The following is a 15,068-nucleotide window of genomic DNA, read 5'->3' as shown; positions in this document are numbered from 1 at the left end:
TGAAAGATAGAGAATACAGAGTATCCTGGGCCAGGCACAACCGAGAGGCCCAAGAGACAGGAGGGCTGTTGTAGCCATTTCAGTCCAGAAACTGCACGGGAGTGGGAGGGGCCAAGGAGGGTGCTGCAGGAACTCTCCCGTTAATCCGGCAGGACAGGGAACCACTTCTACCAGAAACAAAGTAAAGAAAAGAGGTGGGGTGGGGTGGGGCTGGGCCGGAAGGAGTTTGGGTGGAGCAGATTGTGCAAATCTCGGGTCAGAGGCAGAAGGGAGGCCGCCCCTAGCAACTAACTTAAGCTTCCAAAACACAGCAGAAACGGTGGGGGTATTGTTGGAAAGGCCCAAGATTTCCGCGATTCCATCCGCCCGCCTAAGCGCGGCGAAAACCCAAGTTGTGCGATGCAGCTTTAAAGGGACCGGTGATTGACAGAATGTGTAGCAGTGAATGGGGTGGAGCCGCTGGGTGGGGTCTGGGACAAGCAGCTGGGAGAAACCAAAAGGAAGAAAAAAGAAAACCGTTGCCCCTAATATCGCTAAGGCCGGGCAGGAGAAGCTAGCTAGAAAGGGAAGACAGGGAGGGCTTTAGAGCTCACCCCCACCCCTACCACGGCCAACTCTTTAATGTCCTTCTGTCTTCTCTTGAGATAATTAAAATCGAGTATATACCGGCCTTGGTCGGTGTTCATCCCTCCTAAATTCCCAATTACTAGGTTTGTAGCCCGAGGGAGTGAGGACTTCGGGTCCACCAGCTCAACCCCGACCCCGCCCCGTCGGCCCTGGCCTGGGGCTGGGAGGAGAGGATGTCTTCGGAGGTGCAGAATCCAAAAGTAAGTCCCTTTCCTTTTGCTTAACTGACCGCCCCCCCCTTTCCCCGCCTTTCTTTTGTCACCCTCAATGGGGTCTCCGCTGGGTGGCGAAGGAGCCACCTTACAGAAGAAGATTCTTTCTAGGAGTACTGGAGGGTGGAGCGGGGTGGGGTGGGGTAAGCAGGGGTAGGGAGGGGAGGGGAGGGGGGGTGGTGCTTTAGAACCTAGGGGACCCGCCACCCGCGGGCGCACTCAGAGTTTGAGGACTGAATGATTAGAGCGTCGACTTCTCCTGGCATTAGAGCCTGCACTCCCCCCTCCTGGCGGTCTTTCTTTTTTCAAGCTCCAACATCCCTATCTGGTTACTTGAAGCTTCTATCAGTGAGCTGTGAGGGCTCCATCTTGATTAGCTTCTTAAAGGGACAGTGCACTAATGCAACTGAAGGAAGTCTGTTTTGAATGGAAAGTCAGTTTCGAGGAGGATATGTGTTTCGCCTTACTGTGACGCTACGTGTGTGTTGGGGGAAGGTGCATGGAGAGACTGCTTTTTCTTCCTCAGACCGGCCTCCAAACTTCGTTCTAAGGTCCAGTTGAATCTCAGGAAGTGTACTGTTGCCAAGTTGCACATTACTTAACTGCAAGGGCACTTGGCTCTGGAAATGGGCAAATTTCCATTTCTTGAGCGGTACCACGGCAGTGCAGATGACTTGAAACAATTCATTTATTCTACAAATATTACTGAATGCCAGGTTCATTGCCTTTGGTTGTCTGTGCTGCTGGGTGGTGTGTGTAATATGTGAAGGTCGTGCTGAGTGATGTCATTGACTCCTTTCTTAATGATTGGTGTCCAAGATTTCTGCCTAGGATATGGAGACAAATGTTGAATTTGATTCAACATATACATACACATTACACATAAGAGAGGTTAATGCTGGCATGCCCAAGGGAGGGACACACCCTGAATGGAGTGGTCCAGCTTGTTTTGTGGGAAAGTTTTGTAGGTAGCAGGTTTCCATAGTAACCTTGGAATACTAGGTGTCTTCTTTGTTCTAGGAGAAGATAGCTAGCAGAATTCACGGCTTGTTGTCACATACCTAAGATTTGTCTTTGGGCACACGGTTAGCAATTTTTATGACCCTATGTTTCTTATTATTAACCAAGAGTTTGCTTTGGGCCCAGAATTTTATAAGCTTTAATGGTTTGGGGAGGTTTCACCGGTTGGTGGAGGTTTGGGGGCTTTAGGGAAATTTTTGTTAGGGAAGTTTGCAGCTGAAGTTTGCAGCTCTGTATTAGCTTTTTGGAGCTAGATAAGAAGCAAAGGACTTGGAGTTGTCTGTTAACTCTTTCAGAGCTGAATAGGAAACCAGGGACTTACAATTGTTGTATTTTATCCTGCTTCACCATTGCTCTGCAATTTTCGAGTTCACCTGTTTCTGGTATTAAGTGCAAAGCACAGAGACCCACTCCTTTGTTTAATGTGCTAGATTTCATTGCATTTCCAGTGCCAACTCCAATCAGGGGGCATGTGTCAGTTCTAGGTTTCTAGGCAACATTTAGCCAGAGCATCTCCCTCTCAATTGGTTTGCCAACCTCAAAATGACCTTATTCTGAATGGCCATGTCAATGAGTCCACTGGATTTAGATAAAGAAGAAATGTATCAACAAGCCTCACACAGGGTTCTTACTCCTTAAAGTCTGATCTATGAGCTTCTAAAAACCAATAAAAACATAAATTCTGCTGGAACGCTTCTGGTTGCTTTTGTCAGTTGAAGTACAGCCTTGTTCCAAAGCCAAGAGCCACTTGCAGCGGTCACACCCACTGAACTATGATATCCACACTGTTGGCTGGAAGGTGGGGAAGGAAATACATGCTGTTTTTATAGCTGGCTCTGTCAGTTTGGTGTATGTGGAGTATGTTAGGGACTGCTGTGATTCCATTTAAACATATGATTGTCCCTTTGTATTCATGATGGTTTGTTTTTCTTTGGGAGAGTTTCTAGTTGCAGAATATGGAAACTAGGCAGTTCTTAGCTCTCACAAAATACTGCCGTTTAAATAGACTCACTGTCTTCCTAGGACAATTACAGGTTGTGTGAAGCCACTAGCAAGGACTCTAGACAAACAATAGAAATCTTTATTCAAAGACTTTGAGTGGCTGCCCCAGAACATGTTGAATTGTTTGGTGTCAATCATTCTGTTTCCTGGGATTGTGGAGAATTTCTATCTATGTTGAGGCAGAAGGTTATCATGAGGGTTGGTTGCAGAAAGAACAAATTGTGTTCCCTCTCTATAGTTTACGTGTAGTAATTTTGGCCTTTGAATCCCCCTCTGGAATGCCTGGACCTGGTGGGCTAAGCTGTTCTTGCTTAGATTAAAACAGTTTGAATAGCCTGCTCCTACATATCCTGTAGTCTGAGTTCCTTCCTAGTTTTTCTCAGACTTCAAGGGTAGAGGTCTGTGACAGACAAAGTTATCAACATAAAATTACATTATAATATTCATTCAACAAAATGCATATTGAGAGCTAGTGTGTACTATCGTTGCACAAGACTCTGGGGGATATATAGCAATGAGGAAAACTGTGCCCTTTTGGAGCTTATATTCTAGGGAGTCAGGTGGAGGGGACAGGCAATAAGCAATGGCAATAATGTCATGTGGGGATAAAGTGAAAAAAATGAGATAAAGCATGTGGGATTGAAGAGATGTAGTTGATTTAGAGCAGTGAAGGAGAGCCTCTTGGATATGGTGATATATAATAATATATCTAAGTGAAGTGAGGGAGCCGATGATGGAGAATACCTGACAGAAGGTTGTTCTAGATAGAGGAGATAGCAAGAGCAAAGGCTTGGAATGTTCAAAGGAGAGCAGGAAGGTTAGTATCGCTGGAGTCGTAAGAGGGAGAGGGGTAAGACATGAGGTTAGAGAGATAGCGGGGCCCAGATCTCATATAGGACCTTGAAAAGGTTCTGACTTTTATTCTGAGTAAAATAGAAACATTTTTAAAGAAAATAAATGATCGACAATCATATTTAGAATTCTTCTTCAGTAGAGAGAATGAATCGCTAGTTATTCATTTAAACACAATCAAGACAGATTATGCTTTTATGCTTTGGATACTATGTTCCTTGAAGAACAACTTGGTATGTACGCTTATTCCCAGATTATTCATGCCAAAATAAAACATCATTGAATTTCATGCTAACCATTGTTTTATAGCATAATTATCTGGAGAAGTTTTCAAATGCATTTCAAACTACTTAAATGCAAAATCTCAAACATACTTTACTTTAAAAATTCACAACAATAAATTTATTAACATAGAAAAATCCTTAACCTCTTTAAGAAATTATCACAAGGCTTTGTAGCACTGTTTATCATGAAACTGAAAATTATTTGCTTGGAAACTTTTTGTTTCAACTTTCTGTCACACGATTTCTTCTAAGCTATTCACTCTCCTTGTCTTCAAGTTCTTCCTAGTGGGAGCCCTAAGCTCAGACACCTTTAGCCTTGGGGAACTTAGGAGAGAAGAGCAAGAGGGTATTCAGGAGTTGAGAGAGAAAGAAAAGGTCAAAGATTTCAAAGAGGAGAGAGGGACAAAAAAAAAAAAAAAGAACAAGTTACACAAACTTTTCTAGTTCCTCCATATTTCTGGCCACCCATCTCTGGCGTTGAGATTTTCACTTACTTGTCAGTGTAGCTTTCCCTTAGGGATAGGGCATGAGTATGTCTTGGGTATGTGTGTGAAATTTGTGGATTAGGGCTCCCTCTTAGAGCAGTGTTGTGAGGTGAATTGTCTTCCACAAAAGATATATTGAAGTCCTAATTCCTAGTAGCTATTAATTTGACTTTATTTGAAAATATGGTCTTTGAAGATATAATCAAGTTAACATGAGGTCAAACTGGATTAGGGTGGGTCTCAAATCCAATGACAACTGTCTGTAAGAAAAACGGAAAGGGAGATTTACACATAGAGACACATGAGAAGGAAAATGACCATGTGAAGATCAAGGCAGATATTGGATTTATGCTGCTACAAACCAAGGAATACCAAGAATTGCTGACAAACACTGGGAGCTAGGAGAGAAGTAAGAATTCTTCTGGAGAGCCTTCAGAGAGAACATGGTCCTGCCAATGCCTTGATTTTGGACTTCTAGCCTCCAAAACTGAGAGAAATTATTTCTGTTGTTTTATGCCACACTGTTTGGTAATTTGTTATGGCAGCCCTAGAAACTAATATAAGCAGTAATTCCCGACCTTGGTGGCACACTGGAATTACCTGGGGAGATTTAAAAAATACTAATACCTTAGTCCATCCTCAGAGATTCTGATGTAATTGATTAGGGCACAACCTGGGCATCAGGATGTTTTAAATACTCCCCAGATGAGTATAATATTCAGCCAAGTTTGAGAACCACTGACTTAAAGCAGTAGTTCTCAGAGTATGGTGCCTGGACCAACAGCAGCATCAGAGTCACCTGGGAACATTTCAGAAATTCAGATTCTCAGACTCCATCCCAAATATTCTGATTCAGAAACTCCAGCAATTTGTAATTTAACAAATCCTATAAGTGATGTTGCAAACTGAAGTTTGAGAATGACTGACTGCCTTAGAGCTCAGAGTAAGGGTTCTCAAATTTTTTCTAGTCCCAATATATCTAAGGGATAGAACACATTCCTGTCAGTAATAGGGAATTATTATGCTCTGTCTCTGAAAGGCAGGGAGACTAATGCCTGTTTTTGTCCTATATCAGAATCTTTCCCTACACTTCCTCCCTCACCTCAGAATTTGCAGTCTCTAGATTGGCACACACTCTTTGCATTTTATACATATTTTCATTTAATCTTTATGACAACCTTGTGAGGCGGGCACTATCTCATCTCCATTTTACAGATGAGGAAACTGAGGCACAGAGGAGTAAGGTAACTTACCCACAGTCACACACCTAGTCGGTAAAAGAGGATTCATTGTCTCCTGTACCTTCTGAGTTGTTCCATCTGTTAACGTTCTTTTTCTCTTACATTCTTAAACGTCTTCCTCTCCTTTGGTTCTCCCCACCCACCCGACCACCACTACCTCATATCACCAACATTTATTGAAGGCCTACTCTCTACTGAGCACTTTACATGTATCAATTCATATAACGCTTACAACAGTCCTATGAGGTAGATATTATTATTTTCTCCATTGTTTAGTTACAGAAATTGAGGCACAGAAAAATCGGGGAACTTGTCCAAGGTCACAGAATAAGTAAGTGGCAGTGCTGGGATTTGAACCTAAATCTACAAAGTCTACACCTTTGACTATTATGCTATAATGCCTAATTCTCACCTTGAAAATACATTCTTTCCCTGACCTAAATCAGTCTTTGTCCTTCACTCTTCCTTAAGTTACTACCCCATTTTTCTCCATTTTCCGTTTTTTCCCCATTGTTACTGAAAGTGCTCCTGCCAAAGTTACCTAAAGGTCTCTTGCCATGTCCACTCTTTAGGTCTTCAACCTACTTGACTCTCTACTACATTTGAGTTTATTGGCTATTCCTCCCTTCTTGAAGACTTCCCCATTCTTGGCTCTTGATACACTACACTCTCTTGGTTTTCCTCCCACCTGTCTGATGGCTTTTTATTTTTCTTAATTTTTTTTATTAATTAAAAAAATCACAAGAAAGAAATGCAAACATTCTTAATATATAATCATTCCGTTCTACATATATAATCAGTAATTCACAATATCATCTCATAGTTGCATATTCATCATCATGATAGTTTCTTAGAACATTTGAATCAACTCAGAAAAAGAAAAAGACAACAGAAAAATAAAATAAAAACAGAAAAAAATTATACATAACATACCCCTTACCCCTCCCTTTCATTGATCACTAGCATTTCAAACTAAATTTATTTTAACATTTTTCCCCCTATTATTTATTTTTATTCCATATGTTCTACTCGTCTGTTGACAAGGTAGATAAAAGGAGCATCAGACACAAGGTTTTCACAATCACACAGTCACATTGTGAAAGCTTTATCATTATACAATCATCATCAAGAAACATGGCTACTGAATACAGCTCTACATTTTCAGGTAGTTCCCTCCAGCCTCTCCATTACGTCCTGGATAACAAGGTGATATCTACTTAATGCATAAGAATAACCTCCAGGATAACCTCTCCACTCTGTTTGGAATCTCTCAGCCATTGACACTTTGTTTTCATTTCACTCTTCCCCCTTTTAGTTGAGAAGGTTATCTCAATCCCTTGATGCTGGGTCTCAGCTCATTCTAGGGTTTTTCTCAATCCCTTGATGCTGAGTCTCAGCTCATTCTAGGATTTCTGTCCCACGTTGCCAGGAAGGTCCACACCCCTGGGAGTCCTGTCCCATGTAGACAAGGGGAGGGTGGTGAGTTTGCTTGTTGTGTTGGCTGGAGAGAGAGGCCACATCTGAGCAATAAAAGAGGTTCTCCTGGGGGTGACTCTTAGGCCTAATTTTAAGTAGGCTTGACCTATCCTTTGTGGGGTTAAGTTTCATATGAACAAACCCCAAGACTGGGGGCTCAGATTATAGATTTGGTTGTCCACACTGCTTGTGAGGATATCAAGAATTCAACTTTGGGAGGTTGAATTTTCCCCCATTCTCACCATTCTTTGCAAATACTTTTCCACTCACTGATCAAATCACTCTAGGATTCATCGGGGCATCACCTGGACAAACCAACAAAATCTCATGTCCTACCCAAGTTTCCATGTACTTATGTTGTTCAACCAAGCTATCTACCTAAGTTATATTAGGAAATAGACTAGTCAAAATATAAATTTTATACCAAATGTTTATTTTTGCTTTAGTCTCACACATAAGTTGAAATTTAAAAATATTAATTACCATCTATTTTCAGCACCCTGCAGTAATGACATTCCTTTGTTCTTCCTCATGCAAAAACATTTTTAAAATTTGTACATTTAGTCACTTTCATTATACACTCTAGGCATTCCTAGATTATACCATATCAATCTTTATTGTCTAACTTTCTTTGTGGTTTCATTTATGCCCCCAGCCCTCCTCCCTCTATCATTCTCACATTCAGCTTCATTCAGTGTTTTAACATAATTGTATTATGGTTAGGTAGTATTGTGCTGTCCATTTCTGAGTTTTTATATTCAGTCCTGTTGCACCATCTGTATTCCTTCAGCTCCAGTTACCCAATATCTTACCCTATTTCTATCTCCTGATGGTCTCTGTTACCAATGAAATATTCCAGGTTTATTCACTAATGTCAGTTCATATCAGTGAGACCATACAGTATTTGTCCTTTTGTTTTTGGCTAATCACACTCAACATAATGTCATTAAGGTCCATCCATGTTGTTATATACTTCATAACTTTATTCTGTCTTACAGCTGCATAATATTCCATTGTATGTATATACCACAGTTTGTTTAGCCACCCATCTGTTGATGGACATTTTGGCTGTTTCCATCTCTTGGTAATTGTAAATAATGCTGCTATAAACATTGGTGTGCAAATGTCCATTTGTGTCCTTGCCCTCATGCCCTTTGAGTAGAGACGGCATATAGATGGATCCTGTTTTTCAATCCATTCTGCCAGTCTATGTCTTTTGATTGGGGAGTTTAATCCATTAACATTTAGTGTTATTACTGCACGGGTAGTACTTTCTTCTACCATTTTGCCTTTTGGATTTTATATGTCATATCCAATTCTCCTTCTTTTTACCTTTACTCATAGTCTTCCTTTCTACACTCTTCTCCACACCTCTCTCGTCTGTCTTTTTGTATCCGTCTCTAGTGCTCCCTTTAGTATTTCTTACAGAGCTGGTCTCTTGGTCCCAAAGTCTCTCAGTGATTTTTTGTCTGAAAATGTTCTAATTTCTCCCTCATTTTTGAAGGACAGTTTTGCTGGATATAGAATTCTTGGTTGGCAGTTTTTCTCTTTTAGTAATTTAAATGTATCATCCCACTGTCTTCTTGCCTCCATGGTTTCTGCTGAGAAATCTATGCATAGTCTTATTGGGTTTCCCTTGTATGTGATGGATTGCTTTTCTCTTGCTGCTTTCAAGATCCTCTCTTTCTCTTTGACCTCTGACATTCTGATTATTAAGTGTCTTGGAGTACATCTATTTGGATCGATTCTCTTTGGGGTATGCTGCACTTCTTGGATTTGTAATTTTAAGTCTTTCATAAGAGTTGGGAAATTTTCAGTGATAATTTCATCCCTTAGTTTTTCTCCTCCTTTTCCCTTCTATTCTCCTTCTGGGATACCCACAACACGTGTATTTGTGTGCTTCATAGTGTCATTCAATTCCCTGAGTCCCTGCTCATATTTTTCCATTTTTTCCATGTATTTTCTTTTGCTTGTTGGATTTCAGATGTTCTGTCCTCCAGTTCACTAATCCTATGGTCTGTCTCTCGAAATCTACCATTGTAGGTTTCCATTGTTTTTTTCATCTCTTCTACCATGACTTTCATTACTATAATTTCTTTGATTTGTTTTTTCAGACTTTTGATTTCTTCTTTGTCCATTCCTTGCCTTCTTTATATCCTCCCTCAACTCATTGATTTGGTTTTTGATGAGGTTTTCCATGTCTGTTCATATATTCTGAATTAATTGTTTCAGCTCCTGTATCTCATTGAATTGTTGGTTTGTTCCTTTGACTGGGTCATATCTTCAACTTTCCTAGTGTGATTTGTTATTTATTGCTGGCATCTAGGCATTTAATTACCTTGACTAGTTTATTCTGGAGATTGCTTTTACTTCTTTTACCTAGGGTTTTCTTGCTAGATGAATTTGTTGTCTATCTGTTCTTTGACATTCAGTTCAGCTTTTTCTGGACCTCTAGGTTTGTATTTTTCAGTTCTTGTTTCCTTGTTTCTTGCCCTGCTTGTATGGTGCCTTCCCCCCCACCCAGGAGGATCTACTTCGGTATTATAGACCCCAGCCGGATTTTCCCAGTCCAAACTGGCCTCCTATCAGGAGGAAAGAGTCACCTGCATCAGTTTTCCCTGAGGGTGAGACCCGGAAAATTGAAAGACTTTTCTGTGAAGTCTCTGGGCTCTGTTTTTGTTATCCTGCCCAGTATGTGGCGCTTGTGTGCCTGCAGGTCCCACCAGCATAAGATGATGTGGTACCTTTAACTTTGGCAGACTCCCCCTGCTGGGGACCTGGTGGAGACAGAGAAGAGGTTGTAGGCTGGTTTTAATGGCTTTAAGTTACCAAGCCCTGGTGTCTGAATTCCTTGAGGGAGGGATTCCACCTTAGCTGGGCTTCACCCCTCCCCTGGGGAAGGCACAGGCTCCAGACAAACCCTCAAACGAGCTTACTTCTGCCTATGCGTGGGGCAGTTGCAGCCTGAGAAGCCCTGCCGCTGAATCCAAAGGCAATCAAGCCTTTGTAGAAACACAGCCACAAAAACCTCCGTTTCCTTTTTTTTTTTTTTTTCTTTTTCTGTCAGCCCTGCCCCCTTGGCGCCTGGGCAAAAATGAGCGACCTCCACGTTGACCTGTTCACCAGAGCTGGGGGCCTATTTTTAGTAGTCAGAATTTGTTAATTAATTCCACAATTTTCATTTGGTTGGGCTCAGCCCCTGCTGCTGGTAAAGTCTCTTTCCTTTCCTCTCTGGGAAGCAGCCTGTGGGGGAGGGGCACCGGCCACCGCAGCTTGGGGAACTCAGGGTTCCGGGTGGGCTCACAGCTGGTCCAGCTGGTCCAGACTGGGGTACGCTGTGTGTCCGGTCATTGATGTGGCCCCAGGAGCTGTTCTGTACTGTTTCTGGTTATTTAGTAGTTGTTCTGGAGGACGAACTAAAACACTCACATTGCTAAGCTGCTGTCTTGATTATCTCCCGAATTTTGCTGTTTTTGTCTGATGGCTCTTTTCATTATCTTTTCTTGCCACACAGTATTCCTTATATGGGTTATCTCAATTACCTAAGTGTTTCAAATGCTACTTATATGTTAATGATGGCCTGTATGACAAATCAGAATCTCTAGGCTCAGTGTTTCTCCTAAGCCATCTATCCATCTGTCAAGTGATCTCACACTTAATATGTTTAAAACTGAATTCATCATTGTATTAGTCAGGGATCTCTAGGGAAACAGAACCAACCGGAAATATGTGTAAATATGAGATTTTATAAAAGTGTATCATGCAACTGTGGGAATGCATGAATCCAAATTATGTAAAGCAGGCCACAAGCTGGCAGCTCTGCTGAAGGTCTGCAGTGGATCCCCAGAAGAGGCTGGCTGGCTGAAGGAGAGAGAGAGAGATTTTCTCTTCTGACTTCTTCTTTAAAGATTTCAAGTGTTTAGATCACTAATTGTGGAAGACACTCCCCTTGACTGAATGCGGATGTAACCAACCATGGGTGCAATCAATGTGCTATGATTTGATAAACCAGTCTTCTGGTTTATTCACTAGCCACAAAATGTCCTTGCAGTAATGGTTACCAGTGTTTGCTTGACCGGACAACTGGGCATCATTACCTGGCCAAGTTGCCACATGAACCTAACCATAACAGTCCAATTCTTGTGAACTTGGAAGCTATACCATCCCCTTTAACCATACTTAATCTCTAAATAGAACAGAATAACAGACGTATTTTTCACCTACCAATACTCACTTGTCCTGCATACAACTGGAATCACATTAAATCTCTCCAGAATAGGGTACAAGTTCTTGAGTAACATTCATTCTTAAACTTGATATTCTATAACTTAAAAACTATGATATGAACAACGCAGCTTATGTCATATGCTAATTGGATAATACAGAGAAGAAAACAAAGATATTTGCTTTATGGACAAATACAAACATAGGAATACAAGAAGGAAATATTCATACCATGACTCCTCATTTCTGTAGCTGGTCATGTAGTCATAGTTCGTATTTATCACTTCCTTTTTCCACTAAGCCTTCCATTTTCTCTTTACCCACAGCAAGAACTTCAGCAGGCCATGGTTCTTTGCCAGGTAGGGTGACCCAAATCTTTATTTTTGAAGTTTCTTGACCATTGGTAATTCTACCTGGACTGGGCTATTGCAGTTTCCCATTGACTTTATTATTACTTTTTTTTTGCAAAAAAATTTAGTTTTTAATCTTTAGTTTGATTTAACATTGCCTTTAGTATCATGCTAACACCAGTTGTACAGAAAGGGCTCTGGAGAGATGGTCATAGCAGCACACACCTGTGGCTCTTCTTCGGTTCTGTAGGCTCCAGGGCAACCAAAATTGCTTCCTCAAATACATTCTTTAGGTCTTTCTGTGTGAGTGTGGAACACTCCACATATTTGACAGCCTTCAGGTCATGGGCCAGCTTTCCAGCAGTCTCCAGAGAGATAGGCTTCTGTTTGTTCTTGGCAAGTTTCTCAGTAATAGAGAGGTTATCTCTGAGATCCATTTGGGTCCCAACAAGCAAGAAAGGAGTCTTTGGCAGTGCTATGAGTTATCTCAGGTACCCACTTTTATTTCACATTTTCATATGAGAATGAAGAGATCACTGAAAAACAGATTAGAAATATGTCTGTTTGTGGATCACTCAGCAGTCATAATCTATCATACTCCTCTTGCAGTATCAAAAAGTCCAGGAGCATATGACTCTTTGTTACATTCAGTGGAAGCATATTTACAGTGAATAACAGAATTATTATTTGACTCCAAGCAAGTCATTCAATCACATTAATTTATTCAAGAAACAGTGAAAAGGACAGTGTTAGTTTTCTATTGCTACTGTAGCAAATTATCCCAAATGTAGTGGTTTAAAACCACACAGATTTATTATCTTACCGTTCTGGATATCAGAAGGCCTAAAATCAAGGTGTTGACACGACCCTGATCCTTTTGGAGGCCCTAGGGGAGAATCTGTATCCTTGTCTTTTTCAGCTTCTAGAGACTGTCCACTTTCTTTGGCTCATGGCTGCATCACTCCAACTTTCTGCTTCTATTGTCACATCTCCTTTTTTGACTCTGACTCTCCTGCCTCCCTCTTATAAGGACCCTTGTGATTACATTGGGCCCACTGGTTAATCCGAGATAATCTCTCCATCTCAAGATTCTTAACCATATCTGAAAGGTTCCTTTTGCCATGTAAAGTAACATATTCACAGGTTCCTGGGATTAGGATGTGGGCTTCTTTGGTGGTGGTGGTGATAGGGCATTATTCAGCCTGCCACAGGCCCTAATGGTGACAGTGGTACAATTATGGCTAATACTTACTTATGTCCTCTTAGCCATAACAAACAATTATTGCTTACAGTGGGCCAGACCCTGTGCTAAGTGCATTAATTGCTTAATCTAAATGCATAAACTATAATCGAAGGGTTAACTGTTAACCCTTTGAAGTGGGTAGTGTTTTTATCCCCATATTTCAGATGAGAATACTGAGGCTCACTCAGACTCACATAACAATGAAGTGGTGAAACCGATTTGAAACTGAGGTTGGTCTGAATTCAGTGCCTTAATCACGTTGCCAGAGCACTTCTGCTAATACCACTGACTTCAAGGGTTTAGGCATTCATCCAGAAGATATGATAATTGTTTGAAAATTTTCCAAGTGCCAGGCATCCAGAGGCAGTAATGAACAGAACGAAATCCCTGTCTGCCCTCATGGAGCTCATATCTTGTGTGAATATAGTTAAAACAGAGAAGCAAATAATACTAAGTAGTGATAAGTTATGCAAGACAAAATAAAGCAGAACAGGGGAAGAGGGCCTGCAACTGAGCTATTTTAAATACACCAGAGGAAGCTTCTAATGTTCATGGATTAGAAGACTCAATATTAAGATGGCAGTTCTCTTCAACTTGATCTACTGATTCAACACAATCCCTATCAAAATCCCAATTAACTCTTTTTGGGCAGAAATTGACAACCTGATCCTAAAATTTATATAGAGAGGCAAAGAACCCAAACTAGCCAAAACAGCCTTGAAAAAGAGGACTGACATGTCCCAATTTCAAAACATACTGTAAAGCTACATCATCAATGTAGTATAGTATTAGCGTAAGGATAGACATAGGATAGAATTGAGAGTCCAGAGATAAACTGTTTATTTTTTTATTTTATATAAAAATATAAAATATTTAAAAAGTATTTTTGTTGAGAATTATCTGCACATGTACAGTCCAACCATATTATACAATCAGTGGCTCACAATATCATCACATAGTTGTAGTTGTGTGTTCATCACCATGGTTATTTGTAGAACATTTGCATCACCCCAGAAAAAGAAATAAAAAGAAAAAATAAAGATGAATACATCCCATACCTCTTACCCCTCCCTGTCATTGACCCACAGTATTTCAATCTACCCAATGTATACCCTTTATCTCCCCCATTATTTGTTTACTTTTATCCCCCCCTTTTTAAAAAAACTCATCTGTCTATACCATAGGTAAAGGGAGCATCAGACACAAGGTTTTCACAATCACACAGTCACAATATAAAAGCTATATACTTATACAGTCATCTTCAAGAATCATTCGGGTACTTCCCTCCAGCCACTCCAAAACACCACAAACTAAAAAGGGATATCTATATGATGCATAAGAATAACCTCCAGGATAACCTCCTGACTCTGCTTGAAATCTCTCAGCCACTGTGATTTTATTTTGTCTCATTTCTCTCTTCCCCCTTTTGGTCAAGAAGTCTTTCTCAGTCCATGATGCCAGGTCCCAGCAAATCCTGGGAGATCTATCCCACCTTGCCAGGGAGATTTTTACCCCTGGGAGTCATGTTCCATGTAGGGTGGAGGGCAGCGAATTCACCTGCTGAGTTGACTTAGAGAGAAAGGCCACATCTGTTTTTTTTTTTTTAATATTTTTATTGATAAAAGTTAACATACAAACATTCTTAACATACAGACATTCCATATATGGTGTACAATGGCTCACAATATCATCGCATAGTTGTGTACTCTTCACCATGATCATTTTTAAAACATTTGCATCACTTCAGAAGAAGAAAGAAAAAGAGAAAAGGAAAAAACTCATACATCCCATAACCCTTACCCTTCCATCTCATTGACCACTGGTATTTCCATCTACCCAATTTATGTAACCCCTTATCCCCCTATTATTTATCTACTTTTATCCATATTTTTTATTCATCTGTCCATACCTTGGATAAAAGGAGCATTAGACATAAAGTTTTCACAGTCACACAATCACATTGTAAAAGTTATACCTTTATACAATCGTCTTCAAGATTCAAGGTTACTGGAACACAGCTCAACAGTTTCAGGTACGTCTCTCCAGCCACTA

General features: G+C 40.6%; 1 protein-coding gene across 3 annotated transcripts in view; it reads left to right on the top strand.

Moving 5' to 3' along the window:
• Positions 1 to 256: 256 nt before the first annotated feature.
• KLF8 (KLF transcription factor 8) overlaps positions 257 to 15,068 on the top strand; it is a 267,384-nt gene continuing 252,572 nt past the window's right edge. For all 3 annotated transcript variants that reach the window (XM_077145463.1, XM_077145459.1, XM_077145461.1), the window contains exon 1: positions 257 to 827. Coding sequence is in view for 1 of the 3 variants with exons in the window: in XM_077145459.1 (XP_077001574.1) it covers positions 801 to 827 (27 nt within the window). In the remaining 2 variants the exon portion in view is untranslated. The remainder of the gene's footprint in view (positions 828 to 15,068) is intronic.

This window comes from Tamandua tetradactyla, chromosome X (assembly GCF_023851605.1).
Source record: "Tamandua tetradactyla isolate mTamTet1 chromosome X, mTamTet1.pri, whole genome shotgun sequence".
Taxonomy (NCBI): domain Eukaryota; kingdom Metazoa; phylum Chordata; class Mammalia; order Pilosa; family Myrmecophagidae; genus Tamandua; species Tamandua tetradactyla.
This window is presented reverse-complemented; position numbering and strand designations above follow the sequence as displayed.